General features: G+C 43.4%; 4 protein-coding genes across 14 annotated transcripts in view; 1 reads left to right on the forward strand and 3 right to left on the reverse strand.

The window, feature by feature from the left end:
* LOC127535526 (gastrula zinc finger protein XlCGF57.1-like) lies at positions 1-17,997 on the reverse strand. 4 transcript variants are annotated; one of them, XM_051953802.1, is made up of 3 exons: positions 17,659-17,997; positions 2,966-3,955; positions 1-2,881 (listed from the first exon to the last, which is right to left on the reverse strand). In XM_051953802.1, exons 1-3 carry the CDS (start codon positions 17,861-17,863, stop codon positions 2,196-2,198), a joined length of 1,881 nt encoding a protein of 626 aa, XP_051809762.1. In that variant the 5' UTR covers positions 17,864-17,997; the 3' UTR covers positions 1-2,195. The 4 variants fall into 4 exon arrangements, with proteins under 4 accessions (XP_051809762.1, XP_051809761.1, XP_051809763.1 ...); XM_051953801.1 differs by having other exon boundaries at positions 1-2,293; positions 2,378-3,955; XM_051953803.1 differs by having other exon boundaries at positions 1-2,545; positions 3,050-3,955; positions 17,659-17,994.
* Positions 1-23,482, reverse strand: part of LOC127535524 (zinc finger protein 883-like) — a 131,975-nt gene continuing 108,493 nt past the window's right edge. For 5 of the 6 annotated variants that reach the window (XM_051953789.1, XM_051953787.1, XM_051953792.1 and 2 more), the window contains one exon: positions 1-1,841. The gene's annotated coding sequence lies outside the window, so the exon portion shown is untranslated. Of the gene's footprint in view, positions 2,004-23,482 lie in introns of all 6 variants that reach the window. The other variant, XM_051953791.1, reaches the window with a different exon arrangement.
* LOC127535546 (zinc finger BED domain-containing protein 4-like) overlaps positions 7,811-23,482 on the forward strand; it is a 122,267-nt gene continuing 106,595 nt past the window's right edge. For both annotated transcript variants that reach the window (XM_051953862.1, XM_051953861.1), the window contains exons 1-2: positions 7,811-10,074; positions 10,153-10,330. In XM_051953862.1, the coding sequence (XP_051809822.1) occupies positions 9,047-10,074; positions 10,153-10,327 (1,203 nt within the window). In that variant the 5' untranslated portion in view covers positions 7,811-9,046 and the 3' untranslated portion in view covers positions 10,328-10,330. The remainder of the gene's footprint in view (positions 10,075-10,152; positions 10,331-23,482) is intronic.
* Positions 13,024-23,482, reverse strand: part of LOC127535547 (GATA zinc finger domain-containing protein 14-like) — a 19,080-nt gene continuing 8,621 nt past the window's right edge. Inside the window, exon 2 of one of the 2 annotated variants that reach the window (XM_051953863.1) lies at positions 13,024-17,432. In XM_051953863.1, the coding sequence (XP_051809823.1) occupies positions 13,931-15,088 (1,158 nt within the window). In that variant the 5' untranslated portion in view covers positions 15,089-17,432 and the 3' untranslated portion in view covers positions 13,024-13,930. The remainder of the gene's footprint in view (positions 17,433-23,482) is intronic. The other variant, XM_051953864.1, reaches the window with a different exon arrangement.

Genomic DNA, 23,482 nt, shown 5'->3' on the forward strand with positions numbered 1-23,482 from the left:
ATCAATCAATCAGACCTTTATTGTCATTGCACACTTTCATATACAATGAAATTTCATTTGAGCTGTCCTGCCAATGGCAGCTCGGGCTGCAGCAGCGTTGGGAGCGCGCCTGTCTTGAGGAAAAAGAAAGAAAAACAAACATCTTTAACAGGGTATGGGATAATAGCAGAGTGTAAAATGAAAAAAAGGTTCATTATCAAATGTAGCCTCCAAGTTGGGAGATTCAATTTGAGAAGGGATCCTAAAAAAAAAACACACCCGCAACAGTCAAAGCATGACGTTAGACAAGGTCAGATGGGATAAGGATAAGGGGTGATGGACGGGTGGCTCCTCACAGCGGTCAGTCTCCTATGCAACTGCTGCGCCATAGGGTGGTGCGCTGCGCACGGAAGTCTTACCCACTGTGCATCGCAGTGGAAAGGTTTGCAGAGGCGGCCTTGGAGGGGGGGAATGGGCATGTGTGTGCAATGTGAGCTCAGTCCTCAGTTCATGAGTCCAAGTGTGTGTGTATGCGTGTAGCCAATCTCCTTCCATCCCAGAACTCCGGTATCTCAGTTCACAGATGGAAGCGATAACACAGCAGGCTGCCATGGAGACGTACTCAGAAGTCCAGAAGTCAACAGGTGTCCTTGGGAGTGGTGGGGGGTTAGAAGAGCTATCTCTTGGCCATGAAAAACTTCCAGAGGAGTTTGTTTTATTCCAGGGGCACCGAAATGTTGTCAGTATAATTTTTTGTTTAGTCGGGGGAAGGAGCAATTTGACCTTCCTCCTGGTTGCTCAACTTGTTCGATCTCAGCTGTGGCAATTCTCACCCTGATGGCATCACTCTCCGACTCAAATCAACAGTCACACTTACGTTTGAGTTCGTCATTCCGGTCACCAGCAGCCTTAATCCGATCAATTGCATGGCTCAGCAGAGTTTGGACGTCGTTTCTCTCTGCGGTCCTCCTAATTTTCCAGAAGCTCAGGTCCACAATCAAGCCAATTATCAGCAGACCTGTCATCATAAATCCGAATATGTAGATATCCTCCACATCCTCCATGGATAGGGGTGCCAGGCACATGATCCCCTTCCCCTTTCCCCAGGTGATCACATAACCAGAGGCAAAACTCCCATCCGGGCAGGTAGGCTCCCCTAAGCCTGTGTTCTTTGTCAATCTTGTCAATCGCGTTGAGAGACCAGCTAATCAATTCCATGATCGGTGTTTTGAAGGTCCAGTGCCAATAGATCACTCCAAATCAGACGAGACGAGACAAAAATGCAGCAAGCAGAAACATGAGGGTACGGGGAGAAGAGAGATAGAGACGGAGAGAGGAAAAATGCGACCGCCTCCTTCGAGAAGCTAGGGCAGAAGCAGCAGATGGTTCCCCCACATAAAGAGCCGGGTTCTGCTCAAGGTTTTTTCCCTGTTAAAAGGGTGTTTTTTGCCACTGTTGCCTTTGGGCTGCTCTGGGGATCAGGGATATGGGTTCTGTAAAGCATCTTGAGACAATTTCACTGTAATTGGTGCTATATAAACAAAATTGAATTGAATTGAATTAAATTGGTTATGTCTTTGATATCTGACTCAGAGATATTCTTGCTGGGGATCTTCAATGTTACATTCATTACTAAACAACTTGTAAATGTACGTCTGTTTAAATACATTCAAAACATTTTATGAAGCAGTCATGGAGCTGTACATGTTTTATTACAACTTTATTTCATGTCCAGATCTCCTCTGCTGCAGTGACACACTCTGTTGTGTCCTACTGTCACAATGTCTCTGTATCTCGTTTCCTCATTTTACTTGAAAGACGGCAGAACTCAAGCTGAGTGGATTCCAGCAGTATGTTCACACCTGAACAGCCATGTTCTCTCAGCAGGATGTGAAAATGTTCCAAACAGCTTCACAATATTTCCAATCACTGCTCTGCTGATGAAGGATGTCATGATAGCAGAAATGAAGCAGTCTGTACCAATACCATATCCATCCAGACATTCAGTTTGGTTCTTCTGCCTGCTCCACCACCACCACAGTCCAGACTCCATCTGGTCTGATCATCAAGGACTGCTTACATACTTCCTCACAATTGTTGTTGAAGCACAGACTAAAGGTGCTTTAAATCTAAAACATCTACTTTTAACCTGTACCATTTCTTACATGTTGTTTCAAGCTGAGTTCTGACATTATGCTTCCACAGATGTTTCAGGATCACAACTTCTCAGCTGTGTGGATTCTCATGTGGGCTTTTAATCGATAACTACGGTTGAAGCTTTTTCCACAGGTTCCACAAGAATATGGCTTCTCACCTGTGTGATGTCTCAAGTGGTAAGTCAAAGAGCCCCGTTGACTGAAGCTTTTTCCACAAGTTCCACAAGAATATGGCTTCTCACCTGTGTGACATCTCATGTGGACAGTCACAGAGCGCTGGTGACTGAAGCTTTTTCCACAGGTTCCACAAGAATATGGCTTTTCCATTTTGTGAACTGCCATGTGCTTATTATGTGCTGATGAATGAGAAAATCTTTTTCCACAAGTGTTACAAACATACGGTTTCTCACCTGTGTGAAGTCTCATGTGGGCAGTCAAATTGTTCCGTCGACTAAAGCTTTTTCCACAGGTTCCACAAGCATATGGCTTCTCACCTGTGTGACATTTCATGTGGGCAGTCAAATGGTAACGTTGACTAAAGCTTTTTTCACATGTGCCACAAGAAAACGGCTTCTCACCTGTGTGACGTCTCACGTGGTCAGTCAAAGAGGTCCGGTGACTAAAGCTTTTTCCACAGGTTCCACAAGAATATGGCTTTCCCATTTTGTGAACTGCCATGTGCTTATGATGTGCTGATGAACCAGAAAATCTTTTTCCACAGGTGTTACAAACATATGGCTTCTCACCTGTGTGACATCTCATGTGGGCAGTCAAATGGGACCGTTGACTGAAGCTTTTCCCACAGGTTTCACAAGAATATGGCTTCTCACCTGTGTGACATGTCATGTGGGCAGTCAAATGGGTCCGTTGACTGAAGCTTTTCCCACAGGTTTCACAAGAATACGGCTTCTCACCTGTGTGACGTCTCATGTGGGCAGTCAAATAGGACCGTTGACTGAAGCTTTTCCCACAGGTTTCACAAGAATACGGCTTCTCACCTGTGTGGGTTCTGTGATGTTTGATTAATTTTGATTTATACCTAAAAGCTTTTCCACAGACCTCGCATGTTGCAGATTTTCTTGCCTTGTCATTATCACACTGTCTTTCTGACAATGGAGCATTGTCTACATCATTACTGTGACTGCTGTTACTCTGATGTCTCGGTTTCTGCTTGATACATCTAGTTGATGCTGAGTCTACATCCTTGCATCCTTCCTGATCCGGGCTCTCAGGTACACAAGAGATGTGAAACAGGAGCTGATCACTGTTTGGTTTTGGTTCACTGTGGTCACTTTCCTCATCAGCAGGAATCACCTCAAAGGTATCAGTCTCCTGTTTCAATCTATTTAACTCTTCCTCCTGAATGGAGTAGAGTTCATCCTGTTCCACTTTAATTTGTGGTAACCCTGGGTTTAATTGGTCCAGACTGGTGCACAATTCTTCCTGTTCCATTTTAATTTGAGAAATCTCTGGGTTTGATTGGTCCAGACTGGTGCACGATTCTTCCTGTTCCATTTTAATTTGAGAAATCTCTGGGTTCGATTGGTCCAGACTGGTGCACGATTCTTCCTGTTCCATTTTCATTTGAGAAATCTCGGGGTTTGATTGGTCCAGACTGGTGCACAATTCTTCCTGTTCCATTTTAATTTGAGAAATCTCTTTGTTTGATTGGTCCAGACTGGTGCAGAGTTCCTCCGGCTGATCTTTAATCCGTAGAGGCTCTGGGTCCTCATGGTCCACCATGGAGTTTCTCTCCTGGTCATGGGGCTGATGGTCAACAACAGTCTTCTCATTCTCACAGACATACGACTGTGGGAGCTCTGGAGGGACAAAGAGACAAAAGATAATGGTTACTACTGTGATGATGAGAGAACAAACATCTGTCACTTTGTCCAGGACTGGCTGTCTCCAACAAAATCAGCTCAAGAGTCGAATGTTTGATGCAAAAAGAATATGATGGTATATCATAGAAGTCTCGGAGCCATGACACAGCAGCAGGAATGATACAAGCATCTCCAAATGAGTGAACATTTCTATGAACATGTTGTTCCACAGTGGATACAGGATCACAAAGATTCTAATGGTAAACACCACTGGGTACTTTTCTACACACCACACAGACAGGTTTGATGGGGATCCAGTAAAATCTGTCTGAATAAAGCTGCTGTCCTCTTCAGCCTTCAAACCTGTCAGGACATTTGGATTTTAATGTTATTCTTATTTTACTTCTGGTTACTGTACTGTTGATTTGACTCATCAGTGAAACCCAACATGTTAATAGTGGAATGCAGTTGAACACATTACTTCTACACTCTCTAACTCTTTACGTGTGCTTTCTTTAGATCATGAATGATCTCTATACATGGAATTATGTCTCTGGACTGAAATGATGGAATGACCGATTCCTCTGTCAGAGTTTTATTATTAAACTGTTTGATAACACAATGCAGTTGCTGTCAGTGTGGAGTAGTTCAGATAAACACTTCCAGCACCTCTGAACAGGAAACTTTGGTTCTTGCTTCCAGGGTTAATCAACAAAAAGATCAAGATTTTAAAACTCCACAAACCTCAACTAACAGACACCATTAGGGCTGCACGATATACGATATATAAAAAATATCGTTTTTGCAATGATGGTAAATGCGATATCCATATCGCAAAGTTGCGCGATAATTTTATGATTATTTAGATGTATAAATCATGCTTTTTGCATGCATAGAAGTTTACTTGTGACCAATTGAGCGAGACCTTAAACCCCCCTCCCCCCACCCCGAAAGTACTTTTGCTACCAGCGCCACAACACAACATGGCAGGACACAAGAAAGACGACTGAAACGAACAACTTGTGCCTAAAAAACAGCACGCCTCCAAAATTTGGGAGTACTACGGTTTTAGGAGACAGGACGAGTCACAGATGCAAGAACTTTGCAAGTCATGCCGAAAAATTGTGGCTACGTCGCGAGGAAGCACTACAAATCTGCACAGCCACCTCGAACACAAGCACAAGGAACTGTATGCCGTTTTCTTACAATCTAAAATACCACGAGCTACTCCCATGAAGGCAGACAAAGGGAAGGCAAGCACACAGACAACAATTGGTGAAAGTTTTTCTTCTGCTACACCATATGAAAAAACTTCCAAGCGCCACCAGGGTTTAACTGCGGCCATTACACGTTATATCGTGAAATGCACACTCTCCATTAATGTCTACAATTCTACAATTTCATTTAGCAGACGCTTTTGTCCAAAGCGACGTACAACACAAGCAAGAATTCAGACATAAGTAAAAACCTGTAGTAAGTGCAAAAAGTGCTTCAAGTGCGATTGGTCAAAGGTGTTGCCATCAAGTTGCAGAAGAAATTTCAAACCCCCCCCCCCTTTTATTTTCCAACTTTGTCAGCGCTAAATAAGTGCTGGGTTTTGGACCACTGGACTTATTCTACCCCTAAGGTGGAGTCGGATTAAGTGCCTAGGTGTTCTCTGAACAATTGAGTCTTCAATTGTCTCTTAAAAGTAGAAAGGGATTCAGCAGAACGCACAGAGTTTGGTAGTTTGTTCCACCATTTGGGAACAACAGAGGAGAAGAGTCTGGCTCGAGATTTCGAGCTGTGCTGGGCTGGAAGCACCAGGCGTCTCTCACATGCAGAGCGAAGTGGGCGTGAAGGGGAGTAGACCTGGATCAAGGAATCCGGGTTGGCTGGGGCCGTTCTTGTAAATGTTTTGTAAGCCAGGAGGAGAGTTTTGAATTTGATTCTGGCTGCAACTGGAAGCTAGTGAAGGGAGATTAACAGGGGAGAAAAAAAAACAGCATGACTTGGCAAGAGCAGGAATTGAACCGCCGACCCTTCGATCATTGGTTGACCCGCTCTACCACCTGGGCCACAGACACCCCCTCCTATAGTGTGTGCAAAGAAGGTTTTTTGGATATGCTGAAAGAATTTGACTGCAGATGCAAAGTGCCATCACAGAACCATTTACCAAGTCGCCATTCCACAGATGTACGAGGTATGCTTGGGGTCTGTAAAAGCGGAGCTTAATAATGTGGATTTCTTTGCAAGCACCACAGATTTATGGTCCAGTCATACTACTGAGCCCTACATCAGTTTTACTGTTCACTTTCTCACAAATGACTTTGAACTGAAAACACGCTGCTTAGAAGTCTCCTACTTTCCGGACCCCCACACCGGTGAAAATATAGCGACTGCCCTGTGGGATGTGTTGACGAACTGGGGGTTGCAAGAAGAGAAACAAGTGGCTATCACATCGGACAACGGCACTAATATCTAATATCGCAATATATATCGATATCGCAGTTCTTGACACCCATATCGCATATCGCACATATTTCCAATATCGTGTAGCCCTAGACACCATATTATGAGCCCATCCTCTCTTGCTCACAATGTGTCTCAGTTCACCGTTAACTATTCACCTGAACACTTCATGATGTTCTACATGTGTAGCGGAGTTAATGATTCCACTTGCCATCTCATATTACATATTAGGTTCCCACGGTGACCACCGGATATGGCGTGGACGCACAACGTACGGGCCCCTGCAGACTTGGGGTGTGTTCCCCCACATTGCGGTCTCAGTCTGCTGTGTCCGGTTGCTGTGGTAAGATGACCAATTTAAGCTCCGCTAGCAAAATGCTAATTAAGTTTAACCTCTGTGCTGAATAAATTTTTTGTGTTTCTAGCATTATCTGGAGGTTACCACGTGCACGACTGTGAGAGTAATATCACTGTGTTTTACCAGCTCCTTCAAATAAATGGCGGATTTGATGCCAAAAGGGAAGATGCTCCGTGTTTGATTACCTACACAATGCAAGAGAGAGTACATAACCACTACAATGGTGCCGTGACCCCGTCTACTACCTGGGATTCCATCGTTTCATCATGGGAGTGTTGCAATTCTCTGTCTATCAAAGCCAGCGGCCCGACACAGTCTGAGTTGCCTCCGTGGATTGCAGTTGGCAAGAGGACATCTCTGGTGTTTTATTTCTGGCGGAAAATTTTACAAAATAAAATATAGTTAAAAAAAGAAAGAATGAACATCTTTAACGGTGGAAAATTTAGGTAAATGACGTTTATTGAGCGACTGTGAGTTTACAGGGTAAGAATATGTACAGGTAACTGTACATTTGGTACAGTCTATATTTTACTAGAAATTACGTTCTGTCTTATGACATTTTGTTCTTTTATTGTTTTGAGTTTTGTGTTTCTTAGTAACAATGGATGAGTTCAACTTGAGTAGTTTTGACAGAGGTCGGAAATTGTGGGTCGTCTGCCGAGTCATATGTGTCTCTCTGCTGGCAGTACAGTCATTGTGGAGCCAAGTGAGTCTCGAACAGTGCCTAGGACAGTTATGGTGGGATGGACAGTAACACCATTGTGGGGCGATGGTTGGGTCCCAGTGAGAGTCATTAACCCCTCCCATAAACCAGAGACTCTTAGATACAACTGCAAGATCACTGACGTGTCTCCCTGTGTCACCCAAGAAGACTTTGACATCGATTATCTGTATGAAAATGACAAAACTGACAATGTGAAATGCAATGTGACTAAGACTGCTGATCAGAGTGACACCGCTAGCGAGAAAAGTTTGACTGTTGACTCTGAATGCCATCTACACAGACCTACCAGTTCAGCCCTGTGTGACTTCGGACTGCAGGACATTGACTCGAGTGAGCTTTCTCCATTCTGGAAAACAAAATTCATTGATTTGGTGGCCAAGAACGAATCCATCTTCTTCCGCCAGTCTTGACTGTGGAAAGGCCAAACACTTTGTTCACCGGATCCGGCTGAGTGACAGCAGACCACTCAGGGTGCCCTATCAATAGCTGGCCCCTTCCCACTACGAGAAGTTATGTCTAGCTCTGAATGAAATGGAGGAGCGGGACATCATAAGGAAGTCTTCAGTGCGTCACCACTAGTACTGGTTTGGAAGAAAAATGGAGATCTGCGTCTTTGCACTAATTTTCATTGGCTGAATGCATGCACAATTAAGGATGTGCATCCCTACCTCACCAGGCCAATGCGTTTGCTGCTCTCGGAGGAAATGCATTCTTTTTGACCATGGACTTGACCTCCGGTTACTACAATGTCGAGGTCCATGAAGAAGACAAAAAGTTCACTGCATTCACCTCTCCTTTCGGGCTGTATGAATACAACAGGCTTCCACAGGGTCTCTGAAACAGTCCAGCTACATTCATGCGGATGATGATGGGCATCTTTGGAGATCAGAACTTCCTTAGCCTCCTTTGTTACCTTGATGACATTCTTGTCTTTGCTCCAAATGAACAGGTGGCTTTGCAAAGGCTGGAAATTGTGTTTGAGAGGCTAAAGGTGCACAACGTCAAGCTTGCTCCCAAAAAGTGCCACTTCACGCGATCATCTGTGAAGTTCTTGGGGCACATTGTAACCAAGGATGGCATCTCCACTGACCCAGAGAAAGTGAGAGCTACAGTGGACATCAGTGAGAATGACTTGATGGTCGATAACACCAGCGTTCCCTCTCCCTCCAAGATAAGATCGTTTCTTGTCGGGATGCACCGATGCCGATATTGGTATCGGGTATCAATCTGATACCAGGCATGAGTACTCATACTTGTACTCATAAAATGGCCAACGATACCACGACACCGATACACTTGACTCCAAGGTGGGCAGCGACAAGTCACGTCAGCAGTGTGGAACTATTTTCAGGTGAATGAGAGCGACAAAAACAAAGCAGAATGCAAATTATGTCCAGCAAAAGTGTCCAGAGGAGGAACAAAATCTACCACTTACAACACAAGCAACTTGATTAAACATTTGAAATCCAAGCACGAGGCAGAATATAAGGAGTTCATTCGCGACACCAACAAGAGACAACCAACTTTGCAGCAGACGCTGGCTAAGCAGGAGAAAATGTCCAGAGACAACCCACGTGCGGTCAAAATCACAGATGCCCTTGCCGAGTATACTTCCCTGGATGACCAGCCACTGTCCGTGGTCAAAAATTTGGGATTGCGGCATCTTCTCTGCATACTGGAGCTGAGGTATGAGATTCCTAGCCATACCCATATCACAGACACAGTGCTACCGAAGCTGCACGACTTCGTGAAAAAACACATCCACAACCTGTTGCATGATGTTAAAACTTTAAGCTTCACCACAGACATTTGGAGCAGCAGCGTCAGCTCAGTGTCTCTCATCAGCCTGACTGCACAGTCGATTGATGATTATTTTAAGCTGCAGAAGGCCATACTGCATGCAAAACAATTCAGAGGTTCGCACACTGGCCAAGCCATTGCAGATGAGTTTGATGTTATGCTTCAGACGTGGGCCATTAATAAAAGTGCAGTTCATGTTGTGCTACGAGATAACGCGAAGAACATGGTGAAAGCCATGCGTGATGTGGAGCTTCTGATCCTCCCATGTGTCGCACACACATTGCAGTTGGCTGTAAAGGAGGGGCTGCTGGCTCAGAGAAATGTAGCCGATGCAGTGGCAGTGGGACGAAAAATTGTTGGACATTTTAAGCACTCCGCTTTAGCCTACTCCCAACTGGAGGACATACAAGTGCAGCTCAACCAGCCTGTTAAAAGACTCCAACAGGATGTTCCGACCCGCTGGAACAGCACTTATTACATGTTTCAGTCTCTCATTGGGAATGACAACTTCATTGTCACTGCTCCCCAGTGGTCACTTTTTGAGAAAATTTTGTCTGTGCTTGCTCCGTTTGAGGAACTAACCCAAAAAATGAGCTCACGTGATGCACTTGCATCTGATGTCATTCCTGCTGTGATCGTGCTTATGAGACTTCTGACCAATGAAACGGACGAGGACCATGGCATTAAAACCATGAAGGAGACTTTGGCTGCAGCCGTCAAGAGGCACCTCGGTGACAGGGAAACAAACCCAATGTACTGCATCGGGACTCTTCTCAATCTGAGGTAAAGTGTGTGTCTGTCTGCCTGCATGTCTTTGTGTGTCCCTTTTAACCAGATAAAATATTATTACTGCTTTTTTAGGTACAAAGATCGCTTTTTCTCAAACACTGACACTGCTACAGAGGCCAAGGAGATGCTGATGCTGTGGAGGATGTCCACAGGAGAGGCAGACAAGCAGGAGGATCTTGGAGATCCACCTGTCAGAAAGCTTCGTAAGGTGCAAGCCAGCAGCAGTCTGGACAGTTTGATGAGATAGCAGGTGAACGGAAATCAACATCACCAGGCCTTGCACCAGTGGGAGCTGCCATTCAGTTAGAGACATATCTTGGAGAGACCTGGGGCCTCATTTATAAAACATTGCGTAGGATCCATACTAAAGTTTGCGTACGCCGAAAATACGAAAAGGGCGTATGCCCCTCGCCCCTGATTTACAAAACTTTGCGTAAGCACAGCTGCATGCAATTTCTTGATAAATCACACACCAGCTGGAAGATTGCACAGGTGGATCCACCTCACATTCCGCCCACAACACACCCACATTTTACCATGAATGGTCAATGCAAAGTAACTCATGAATGTATCTGTATATAAATAAGCTGCTGATCCACGGCATTTCACGCAGCGCCCCCTGCAGTCTTTTCACTGCTGTGCGTCAGGATGAATGAATCACGTGTTGACCCAGGCCACCCTGCCACTAAATTTGTTATGATCATGTCCGATGTACAAATAATTTGTAAACTGATTGAATGTACATTTTTTCGGTTCACAGAGAGAAATTCATCTTCACTCGGGAGTTGTGGTGTGAAGCATGTGTGCCTGTACAGGGCTGATTAATGGTTGGACGCTCATCCCATTCGGCCGCATATGGATAAATAAACAAAATTCTTTACTTTTTTTTTTTTTTGCCTTTTTACTGTGATAGTTGCAGTGACGAGTGACAGGAAATGGGGAGAAGAATAGGGGGAAGACATGCATAAAAGTGCCGCGGGCAGGAACCGAACCCGAGCCACTGCGTCGGAGACCACACCTACAAATGGATGAGCCATACAGGCGCCGGGTGATCAGTAAACAAAATTATTTCATAAAGATCACCGCACCGGCCCCAGATACCGGCCCTTCGGTCAAACGACCGAATGAAATAACGTTCAATCCGCTCCTGTTAATATATGAACATAGTTCTGCAAATACAGTCGTAGGCCGAATGACGCACTATATGAACATCTACAACAATGAGGGTTTATGATTATCCGGCTCTACAAGTCTAATATGTGATAACAATAAAGGTTTGAGATCAATCTGGTTTCAATTCTCCACTTCACCCTCCGGCACTGCCGTTCCTCTGTCTCCAAAATGTGCTTAAGCAAGCATCAAAGTTGGCGCACCGGTGCGCACATTCTCACGCCAAGTTTTTTTTAGAAATCACAACGTACACAGCGTACGCCACTTTCTACGCAAAGTTTGTGATTTACGCCCTGTTTTGTGCGTAAAGAAGCATCAAGAATCAAGGTTGGCGCACCGTGCGCACATTCTCACGCCAAGTTTGTTTTTATAAATCACAACCTTTGCGTAGAAAGTGGCGTACGCCACTTTCTAGCCCTGTTTTGTGCGTACGCAAGCTTTATAAATGAGGCCCCAGAACTGCTCGAGAGGAAAACCCTCTACAATACTGGGGGGCTCACAGAGTGCGATTTCCAATTCTGGCTCAAATGTCAAAGAGATACCCGTCAGCCCCATGCAGCAGTGTGGACAGTGAACGTCTGTTCAGCTCAGTGCCCCACATTGTTGATGAAAAACGCAACAGACTCACAGCTGAAAATGCAGAGAAGCTTCTTTTGATCAAAAAGAACCTGCCCCTCACTTACACAAAGTAAGTTTAATCATCACAGACAGATGCTGTGATGACATGTTGATCGCTTGAGATACTCAGCCAGTTTTATGTTGGTTCTTGAATGAATATTTTGAGTAAATGTTGAAGTTAAATATGTGGCAAAGCTGTTAAAACCACAGAAGCAGAAAGTCACAATTTTACACTCAGGTCTTTTGGTGATGTGTGACAGTGGAATGTTTAAAACACTTTTGTTAAATGCCAGCACTCAGTATGTGACAATGTTTTACTGGAATCTTACAATATGTGTGGCAGTGTAATGTTTATAAAAGCACTAATGTTGAATGTCAGTATATGACAATTTTGTTAAATTTTGTTTGTACTGCAGTGAAACTTGTGACAGTCACCCATGTACAAGAAAATCAAATAACAGATGATATCTGTGGAAAAATAAAAAAAAATAATCAAAATAACTATGTGTAATGGCGTAAGTACTCGGTATCGTGAGTACTCAAATGCAAGTACTCGTACACTACTCGTTTTGGAAAACAGTGGTATCGGTGCATCCCTAGTTTCTTGGTATGGTTGGATTTTACCAGCAATTCTTTGAGGAATACTCATACATTAGTAGGCCCCTGTTTGCCCTGACGTCTGCCGTGAAGAGACCATGACACGCTAAAGGAAAAAGATGTTCACCTGTGACCAGAAAACGCACTTCTGCTGACTGGACAACTGAATGTAGTGAAGCTTTTGTAAAGTTGAAACGGACTCTGTTGGATAACGCCACTCTAGATCACCCTGACTTCAGCAAGCCATTTTTGCTGTCCGTTGATGCCTCCTCCTTTGGCCTTGGTGCTGTGTTGTCTCAGCTAGCAGAGGTTGATGATGTTGCTCAACCTATAGCGTTTGCCAGCAAGTCTCTTAACTTTGCACAGTCTCGCCATCCAGCCCACAGACTGGAGTTTTTGGTGCTTAAATGGGCTGTTTGTGATAAATGCAGTCACTGGTTGAGAGCTCACTCTTTCATTGTGTGGACTGACAACAATCCACTGACCTACATCATCAGTAAGCCCAAACTCGATGCCTGTGAACAAAGATAGGTTGCGAAGCTTGCCCCTTTTGACTTTGACATCAAGTACATTCCAGACCCTAAGGATGTAGTCGCGGATGCTCTCAGTCATGAGCCTTTTGCGCATCCAAGCATGCTCCATCATCTCACAAATGTCCCTTATGGTGCGCTCATGGAGGCAGCGAACGCTCTGGACTCTGTGTGCAGGATGTTTTTCACCATTCCTGTGATCCTCAAGCAATGCTACAGACGCATCATCAAGCAACTGTGGCGTCCAAAAATGTTGGGTCACAGGCTGTGGATTCGTGCATCTTGCAGCAGATGGTGTCTGCAGTTGTGGTTCGGTCTTTGGACCAAGAGCACCTGCTACCCCAAGTCTTCCTCCTGTCTCAGCTTGTTAAACCCATCCAACCTTCTGAGCTGTCTGAGGTTCGTCCCCTGCCGAGGGATAAATTGATGGCAATGCAGCGTGTTGATCCGTGTTTGAGCCATGTGCTTCAGTTTGTGGAGCGTCGGAGGCGCCCGTCTAGACGTGAACGTACACATGAACCAGCTGATGCTTTGCACATCGTAAGGCATTGGGAAAAGCTCACAGTCAGATCAGGTGTGCTACAAAGGACGCCGTTACAGGGAGAAAGATGTACCGGTATGTTGTGCCCTTTGCACTGAAAGAGAGCGTTCTGAAGGGGGTACATGATGAGGCGGGGCATCAAGGCCAGAGACGGACGCTGTACTGGAGTAGGTGCTTTACCTAGTGCACTTTACTCAGGACTCAGCAAAATCTCACTGTCGAGACTGCAGCTAGTTCAGAACGCTGCTGCTCACCTTTTAACGGATCACAAAAATTCAATCGTGTAACTCCCATCCTCCAATCCCTCTACTGGCTCCCCATGCACCTCCATATTGATTTTAAAATTCTTTAAACTCCTAGGCTGTCTGTTGACTTGATGTTTGGGTCAGTTCTTCTAGATGACCGCATGGTGGACTATGACGCCTATGTGCAGTGCCTTAGGCGCGGTTTGGCCCAGGCTCTGAAAGTTGCTCAGATCTCTGCCACAAAACAGCAGCAGAAGCAAGCTGACCTTTACAACAGGAAGGTTAAGGTCCATGTGGATGTTGGAGACATTTCTGTGCTGTATGTGTTGTGTTGTTTCTGTGCTGTATGTGTTGTGTTGTTTCTGTGCTGTATGTGTTGTGTTGTTTCTGTGCTGTATGTGTTGTGTTGTTTCTGTATGTGTTGTGTTGTTTCTGTGCTGTATATGTTGTGTTGTTTCTGTATGTGTTGTGTTGTTTCTGTGCTGTATGTGTTGTGTTGTTTCTGTATGTGTTGTGTTGTTTCTGTCTTTGTTGTGTTGTTTCTGTATGTGTTGTGTTGTTTCTGTGCTGTATGTGTTGTGTTGTTTCTGTATGTGTTGTGTTGTTTCTGTATATGTTGTGTTGTTTCTGTGCTGTATGTGTTGTGTTGTTTCTGTATATGTTGTGTTGTTTCTGTATGTGTTGTGTTGTTTCTGTATATGTTGGTTGTTTCTGTACATGTTGTGTTGTTTCTGTGCTGTACATGTTGTGTTGTTTCTGTGCTGTACATGTTGTGTTGTTTCTGTACATGTTGTGTTGTTTCTGTGCTGTATATGTTGTTTCTGTACATGTTGTGTTGTTTCTGTACATGTTGTGTTGTTTCTGTACATGTTGTGTTGTTTCTGTGCTGTATGTGTTGTGTTGTTTCTGTATATGTTGTGTTGTTTCTGTATGTGTTGTGTTGTTTCTGTATATGTTGGTTGTTTCTGTACATGTTGTGTTGTTTCTGTGCTGTACATGTTGTGTTGTTTCTGTGCTGTACATGTTGTGTTGTTTCTGTACATGTTGTGTTGTTTCTGTGCTGTATGTGTTGTTTCTGTACATGTTGTGTTGTTTCTGTATATGTTGGTTGTTTCTTCATAAATTAAACCCAATGCAGATTGAAGTGAAACAAGTTCTCTGGCTTCATCCTCAGACGGGTTTTCTTTTTCAGTTAAGTTCATCATCTTTGTAACAACATGGAGTTCTTTTTCTCTTGTTGTTTTAGACATTTTTATGTCCAATGCTAAAGAAAATCTTCTTGTTTCGTATTTTATTTTTATTTCCATACAGGCTGGTAATCATTGCTTGTCTCCAGTTCTTCTCAATGAGCTTTTTATTTGGTTTTGAAAGTCATAGTTTGAATTAGTGTTTTGTTTAATTTCCAGTAGTCTGTGTTAATTTGTGGTCTTTTAGACAGGTTTATCCTAATTGAAATTGCTTTATGGTCTGTGAAAATAGTGGGTTTAATCTCTGTTCTCTCTACATTATCAGTTATGCCGGCTGAGAGCAGCCAGAAGTCAGTACGAGGCTGTAAGGATTTATCTTTATTACTCCATGTATACCTTTTATCATCTGGATGTTTATGCCTCCAGATGTCAGTTAACTTTAACCTGTTACAGAAGTTATCTAACTCATTCATTGCTCCTTTATTTTTGATCGGGAGTCTATCAGTTCCATCTTTCATAACTGTATTAAAATCCCCACCCCAGATAATCTTAGCTAAAGGAAATGTTGACAACCGTCCATTGATTGCATCTTCTGTAGCCAGAAATAAGTGAACATTTTCTTTTTTATTACTGGTTGCATAGATGTTTACCAAAATAAATTGTGAGTGATCTGTGTTTAGTAACAACATAATCCACCGTCCCTTATCATCTGAAAGCTGTTTAATAATTTGGCCTTTCAAGTTTCCTTTTAGGACAGCGCCCCCTGCTGACTTGTTTGTACCAAATGAAAACCAGATGTCTTTCCTCCATTGATTTTTCCAGAATAAACTGTCTGGCTTTTCGGCATGCGTTTCTTGGATGAAGTAAAAATCTGCTGGTTTCCCTGACAAAACAAAAACACCACTTTCCTTTTTAAATCATTTCTAATCCTCCTCGAATTTATGGACAAAACAGAAATAGACATGACTGGACTAAGGACTTAAAAACACAAACAGAACAAACAAACAGAATCTGGATCCTCTCTTAGGTCGAGATAAAAGATAAAGCTGCACCCTCTCAGTGTTAAGCCACAGGGCTAAACCAAAATGTTGCTCTGTGTAGTTAGTAATATCTATTCAGTATTTTAGTAAAGAACCAAGAAAAGCTTTAGTGTATACAGCATTGTGTTTACATGTGTGTCATAGTTTCTATACTTAATGTGATCTTACGTTTTCCACCGAATGAGGGCCTTCAAGCGTTTCCATCTGCAGCCGTTCAATTCGTTCAATTGCAGCAGAAATGAGGGCGTTGGTGACGTGCCCGTCATCGTCCTCCACGCTGGCTAAAGTTTTTCATTCTTTAGATGGCCTGTTAGGTTGGATGGCAGTGCCTGAAGCATCTGTAGTTAAAGTTTTCTTGAGCTCCTCGTCCATTTTTTCCAATTGTTCGTCCATAACTTTTCTCGCATAAGAGTGTATATCCTGAATATTACTCATAATTATCCAAAAACAGAAAATAAAGTCCAAATGAGGCTTGTGTCGCCAAAGTGCGGCGTTCAGGATCACCCACACAGGTGCGTTCGTTTAGCCCAATCAGCACAGCGGCTCCATTTCTTGGTTTTAAACCTCTTTAAAAGTTTCTTTTGGTCTTTCAGTCCTTCTCAGTAAAGTCTTTGCAGCTTATTAAAGCCCTTTCGAGGTAAGGCAAATGTCAGTTTACCGAGTTAGGTGCATTACGGTTTCTCACACAACCGGCATGCTCGCAGCTGGCTCTGGGTCAACATCCAAAGAGTCTGCCGTATCTACTCTTCATATCTGTGCCCTGCAGACTTGGGGTGTGTTCCCCACATTACGGTCTCAGTCTGCTGTGTCCGGTTGCCGTGGTAAGATGACCAGTTTAAGCTCCGCTAGCAAAATGCTAATTAAGTTTAACCTCCGTGCTGAATAAATTGTTTTGTGTTTCTAGCATTATCTGGAGGTTACCACGTGCACGACTGTCAGAGTAATATCAGTGTTTTACCAGCTCCTGCAAATAAACGGCGGATTTGAAGCCAATAGGGAGGATGCTCCCAGTCTGATTATCTACACAATGCAAGAGAGAGGACACAACCACTACACATGCTTCTTCTTCTTCTTTTCAGCTTTTCCCTTCAGGGGTCTCCACAGTGAATCAATTGCCTCCATCTAACCCTGTCTGCTGCATCCTCTTCTCTCACACCAACTACCTTCATGTCCTCTTTAACCACATCCATAAACCTCCTCTTTGGTCTTCCTCTAGGCCTCCTGCCTGGCAGTGGGAAACTCAGCATCCTTCTACCAATATATTCACTCTCTCTCCTCTGGACATGTCTGAACCATCTCAGTCTGGCCTCTCTGACTTTATCTCCAAAGCCTCTAACATGTGCTGTCCCTCTGATGTACTCATTCCTGATCCTATCCATCCTGGTCACTCCCAAAGAGAACCTCAGCATCTTCACTTCTGCTACCTCCAGCTCTGCCTCCTGTCTTTTCCTCAGGGACACTGTCTCCAGACCAAACAACGTGGCTGGTCTCACCACAGTTTTGTAAACCTTTCCTTTCATTTGAGCTGAAACTCTTCTATCACACCTGACACTTTTCTCCAGCCCTTCCAGCCTGCCTGTACACGCTTCTTCACCTCTTTTCCACACTACAACCACTACACATGCTATAAGTGGAATTCTTCATACACACCTATGGGCTGTAAGGGGATGTGTGGTTTCCAGATGACATCCAGCAGTCTGCGCTGACGATCGATCTCCTCCTGGTACTGGACGATGGTTTTTTCAAACTCTGTGAATATTTCTCCAGCAGCAGCAGCTAGTCTGTCGCTGATCAACTCTCTCAGATACTCAACTGAACACATCGTTACTTTCTCGCTCTGATATTTCTCATTCATACTATAATACAGCCGTTTTATAGCTCAGTCCACACAGCAGTGAAGCTAACTCTGCTCATGCTTCTTTGTTTACATCCGCCGGGTGTCACACTGTGAAGTTCCGGCAGAAACACTGACTTACTTTCTTCTTCCTCATTGAATTAGGCGGACTTGACGCGTCACTGGCGTATTGCTGACACCTACTGGATGTTACTCACAGTCCTTAGAGAATCCTCCATATTTTCTTATGCAGTCCTGTGGTCATGAGAAAGTTCAGAAGTTTCTTCATATTTGTCCACTCCTCCATGTTAAGTAGAAAGCAAAGATTAAAAACAGTTCGTCCAGCTGCTCCTAGTCTCTAATGTTTCTTCTGTTGGCATGAGTAGACCTTACACTTCAGAAGAACATTTCTCACAGTTTCTAGTTCACCACACTCACAGTTCCTCTCTCTGTGCTTCCCAATCAAAGCCAGTCCACTTTTCAGACTGCAGTGTCTGAGTCTTAGCCAGGTTAGAACAATTGAGTCTCTTCTAGCACCACTGAAGTGCCTTCTTACTTTTCCATTTTACCTTGAATAGCAAAATCAGTCCCCCTCTTCTTTTGTCTCCTGAACCCTCTGCCATATTTCTTGGACTAGTTTGTTAATGACAGAGTCATAATCTGACCCTCCGTGTGCTAAATCAAATTGTATTCTTTCCTCCTTGGTTGCTCTTTGTGCCTAGCTATCTGCTTCCTCATTACCCTCCACATCACATGTGCTGGAACCCAAATAAAACCCTCACACCCTGCTCTGTGGATTTGAAACAGTGCTTGAAATATTTCTAATCAAAAATTGGGTCTGGATTTGGAGTTTGCTTCTTTATTGATGTCAACACGGCTGATGAATCGCTACATAATTCTGACCAGTTTGTTGTCCATCACCCATCAAAGTCCCAAAATGATCCCTGATATCTCTGCAGTGAATGCTGTCATCTGGAACTCTAAAGCCTTTTCTGATCTTGAAAACTGGAAAGAATAAACCAACAGTGACTTCATCATTATCAGCATTGTTAGATCCGTCTGAGTAAGTTTGTATCTGAGAACCCCATTCTTCTTCAGTATGGGCCTTGATGATGTTATTCATGAATTCTGACTCCTTCTGAATTTAGATTCCATTTCTATACTTCATGTGATCACACCACTTAGTACTGTTTGCACCGTATCATTAGGGTCATTCCGTGTGGTTTCACCAGATGGTGGTTGCTGCACCATTTTCAAATTAGTCCTAAATTTGTATTCCATTAGACAGTCACAAAAGTACTTTCTATGCTAAATTGTAGGCCTGTAGCTCAAATAGTTTCTGAGTTGTGGGGGTCTGAAATTTTCATAATTTGGGCTATAAAAAGCCTCACCAGCGTTTTTTTTGCATCTTTAAGTAGTTATTTCTCAGCCTCTAGACATACCAGAGAGCTGTGAGTTGGTAAACAAGGCCTCTGCATGGAGCTAGTGCCCCACAAACATCCCCAGGTGTTTCCCTACACCAGGGGTCGGCAACCCGCGGCTCCGGAGCCGCATGTGGCTCTTTCAGCCCTCTGTTGTGGCCCCCTGTAACTTTGGAAAATAAATTGTTCTGCCTTTCAGGTGCGTTTCAATGCATTTTAATATAGAGAGTTTTATTGTGAAATTACCGCTCTTGTTTTGACGTGTCACTCCACCGGATGTGCTGCCGGGGTTTTCCCCTGTGACAGAGAGCGCAAATTGATGCAGAGAGACAACACGGAGCTTCCGATTCCCACACGTTTCATGCCTTTTTTTGTTTTACTCCTGGAGAAGCAACGCCTGTAGTTTCACATCGTTTTGTACTCAAGAATGGCAAGCCTGTATATTAAAGCTCCACTCCAAGAAAGACACGTCTGTCTTTGAGTCAAAAGTACCGTATTTTCACGACTATAAGGCGCACATAAAAGTCTTAGATTTTCTTCAAATTGTGCGGCGCGCCCTATGGTGCAGTGCGTCCTGTGTGTTGTTGTTGTAAGGCGGACGTAGAGCAGGTGTTTTTTTCCACGCATCACCATCGCTGTTGATCTGTGACTCTATGCGTGCCCATCTCACAGCCGATGTGAAAAAACAAGTGAAGCAAATGAACTCTGAGCTTGCTGTCATTCCGGGAGGCCTGACAAAGGAACTCCAACCGCTGGACATCGGTGTGAACCGGCCGTTCAAAGTAAGGCTGCGAGCGGCGTGGGAGCGATGGATGACCGATGGAGACCACAGTTTCACTAAGAGTGGAAGGCAGCGCCGGGCGAGTTACGCCACAATTTGCCAATGGATTGTAGATGCTCGGGCTAACGTGTCTGCTGGCACTGTTGTTCGAGCTTTCGCAAAAGCCGGCATCATTTCCGAGGCGCCGCACGGCACGGAAAGTGACTCTGACAGTGAAGAAAGTGAGCCTGGCATGTTTGATGGAGGTTTAGTGCAGCTGTTCAATTCAGAAACAGAGGATGAGGACTTCCATGGGTTTGATTGATGACGATTACCGGTAAAAAAAAAAGTGAATACCAAACTCAGTTTTGCTCCCGCTCTATTTTTAAATACGCACACTTGTGTGCTTGTGTGTGTGTTGTTGTTGTTTTAAGGCCGACGTAGTAGAGGACACCATGAGAACGTTAAAGGGGGAAGTGTGGGCGTGGATTGTATATAAAACCCTCGCCATATAATCAGGTGCGCCTTATGTGTGTGTTAAATACAGTAATGGCACACATAACTGAGACTGCGCCTTTTGGTCGTGAAAATACGGTACACATGATAGGGTAATACACGTTACTCGCAAGAACACGGCTCGATGTCCAGGCAGCAGGTCAGAGAGTCAGAGGAGTGTCGTCTTGGAAAATAGAACAGCGACTTACTGGAGAAAAGTTATTAGCTTAAGATAAATAGATTTTACAAGTTAAATAGACATTCACAAAATATTGATTTCCAGCTAACATTACGTAACAAATGAGGTCCAGGAGCAAAAATGACATTAACCAAGTAAGATAAATATTAGTGGAAGGACACAATTTAAAAAATGAATCTATCTAATTAGAGGCTTTGTAATTAATTAATCACGACTGATTAACAAGGGCATAGAGGTAAAAAAGCGATATATGCAGTGTTGTCTTCATTTTAAATGTCAAAAGGATTTTGCGGCTCCCGGTGTTTTCTTTTCTGTGAGAAACGGGTTGAAATGACTCTGAGTGTTAAAGGTTGCCGACCCCTGATCTACACTCTGTAGGCCATGAGGGCTTGATAAAAATGCTAAAAATTAAGAGACACCTACTCGCGAGTGGGGTTTGGGACCTTAAAAGTACTAGAAATACTGCACAGAAGTGTTCTAACACCCCTGGGTTCCATTCTACACAAACTTGTGTGATAACTTAGCAAACTGGAGCTTTCTAGGTACCTCAGTTTGGAAAATATGAGCTCCCAAAGTTGGACGAGATTTTTAATTGGCTATTTTGGGGGGCAAAAATCTCAGTGTGGGACAGGTACCAGAGACCCCAAATGTTTCTACAAGACAGTTCCATCTGTCTTCTATCACTGTACAAAAAGCAGCAGGGTTATATTTGTAGTTACTGAGATATTCTTACTCAGAATGGCATGGGTGATGTCAAAATCGGTTTTTGCTTTTCACTACTTTAAATTGGGATACAAGTATTAGTAGTCATTCCAATGGTAGTATTATGTATGTTTGGTTCTTTGTTAAAAGTGACTACCTTCAAAAAGTGTAATGCCCTTTTTGTGTCAGGTCTAGTTTAGAGCCATACCTGTAGATATCATGACATGTTGACACCCATTTGCAATGCATCCATGTAATTATAACATACACATACAAATTACATGTACTAACCTGAATTCAGGGAGCTCTGTAGTAGTTTATGGTTGATTAATTTAAAAATACAACAATAATGTTGAATTTTACAGTATCAGTGCAGTGGGATTAAACATGTTAAATTTAATTGTACAATGTCATGTTCCAAGCAAAAGAACCTATAATTAAGTTATACCATTACACTTTTTGAAACAAAACCATCTGGACCTCTGAGGTCTTCAGGTCCTGGTCTGCTTTCAGTCCCTGGAGTTAGAACTAAACACGGTGAAGCAGCGTTTGCTTATTATGCTCCACATATCTGGAACAAAGTCCCTGAAAGCTGTAGGTCTGCTCCAAGTCTCACTTCTTTTAAATCACAGATCAAAACTTTTCTGCTTGCCTCTGCTTTCTTATTATAGCTTATTTTAAATTATTTTAAATGCAAATTGTAGTTTTATGTTTTAAATATATTTTTAATTTTCCTGTTCTTTTCTATGTTTTATCATATTTATTATTTAAATTGTGCTTTTTATGCTTATCTGAATACCTCCAGTGTTGCAGTGTTTTCATGTAAAGCACACTGAGCTGCCCTCGTGTATGAAATGTGCCGAGCAGAGCAGTTAAGCCACAAAAATACAGCATCCAAATGAGGTGGATCAAGACCTCCTGAAAGCAACAGGGCAAATGGAGAATGCATAGGCAGTTATGGACCAGTCCACATCAACTGCTTGAGGCCTCAATATATAATTTACAACAAAAAGAAAACAAAAAACTTCTTTAATGCCGAGGTGAAAAGTCTGTGACATGCTTTGGTGAAAATACCCTCAAGCAGCACAGCACTCCTCTCCCTCTGTCTAAACAGCTTTGTTCAACATACTCTGTTTTAGTTCCTGTCATACTGATCCACTGCTGTCCTCTTCCATCTCTTCAGTCACTCAACATAATGCTAGTGTATCTGGTGCCTGTGAGAAAAACTGTGCACCTTCACAGTGATAGCTCTAAGTCTGTGGGTGAAAATACTGACAGGGGGCATGATGACATCCTCATGGAGACACTGATGTCACAGAGAGACTCAGAATCTAAACGGATCGTTGAATCGTGTGATTGTTGACCGAGTCTGCTCACAAAAAACTCTGTAGGTTGTCTTACTTTGAACAGACACACTAGAGACCTATATTTAAGTGTACAAGCACTGAAAAAGTGACATTTCCATGATATGCCCCCTCTGAATCCATCATTAGGAAATGGAAGGAAATCTGCCTGCAGCAGGTTGTCCTCACAAACTGAGTGACCAAGCAAGAAGGAGACTAGTGATGTAGACCATCACTGGCTACCCTGAGTTAAAAGCTTCACAAATTATGAGATTGTTAGTATTGAGAAATGAGTTCAATTAATTCATTTAACTATTCATGTATTATAACTTTATACAATTACATTTCAGCTGACAGCTGCCTTTCATTCTCTTCCTGCTCCCAGTCTCAGTAAAACCTGAGCTGTCACACAGAACCAGACCTTTGGAGTCCCCACCCTGACTATGCCCCTCCCCCACCCCACAGTTATGGAGCTAACTGGGTTCAGCTAATCTACCATGTTGTTACTGCTAGCTAGTAAAGCTGTCCCTGCTAAGTGATACAGACAGCTAAAGATAATGTCTAAACCAACTTATTTTCCCATTTACTGGCTAATCTGAGTTAAAAGCTTCAGGAGCTGAACACATGTTGTATATTGTACATGCTGGTGTGCACAAAAATACATAAACCTTAACTTTTACGTGCCCAAGAAGCCTACAAGCTCTTATAGACTAAATGCAA

This window comes from Acanthochromis polyacanthus, chromosome 9 (genome assembly GCF_021347895.1).
Source record: "Acanthochromis polyacanthus isolate Apoly-LR-REF ecotype Palm Island chromosome 9, KAUST_Apoly_ChrSc, whole genome shotgun sequence".
In the NCBI taxonomy this organism is placed as follows: domain Eukaryota; kingdom Metazoa; phylum Chordata; class Actinopteri; family Pomacentridae; genus Acanthochromis; species Acanthochromis polyacanthus.

What these genes read in the sequence shown, in the direction of transcription:
- LOC127535526 (XM_051953800.1), bottom strand. Translation starts at nt 17,863, where the DNA reads ATGAATGAGAAATATCAGAGCGAGAAAGTAACGATGTGTTCAGTTGAG. An exon ending in CATCCCCTTACAGCCCATAG is followed by an intron (nt 3,956 to 17,658) that starts GTGTGTATGAAG and finishes TTGTCCCTCCAG; the next exon opens with AGCTCCCACAGTCGTATGTC.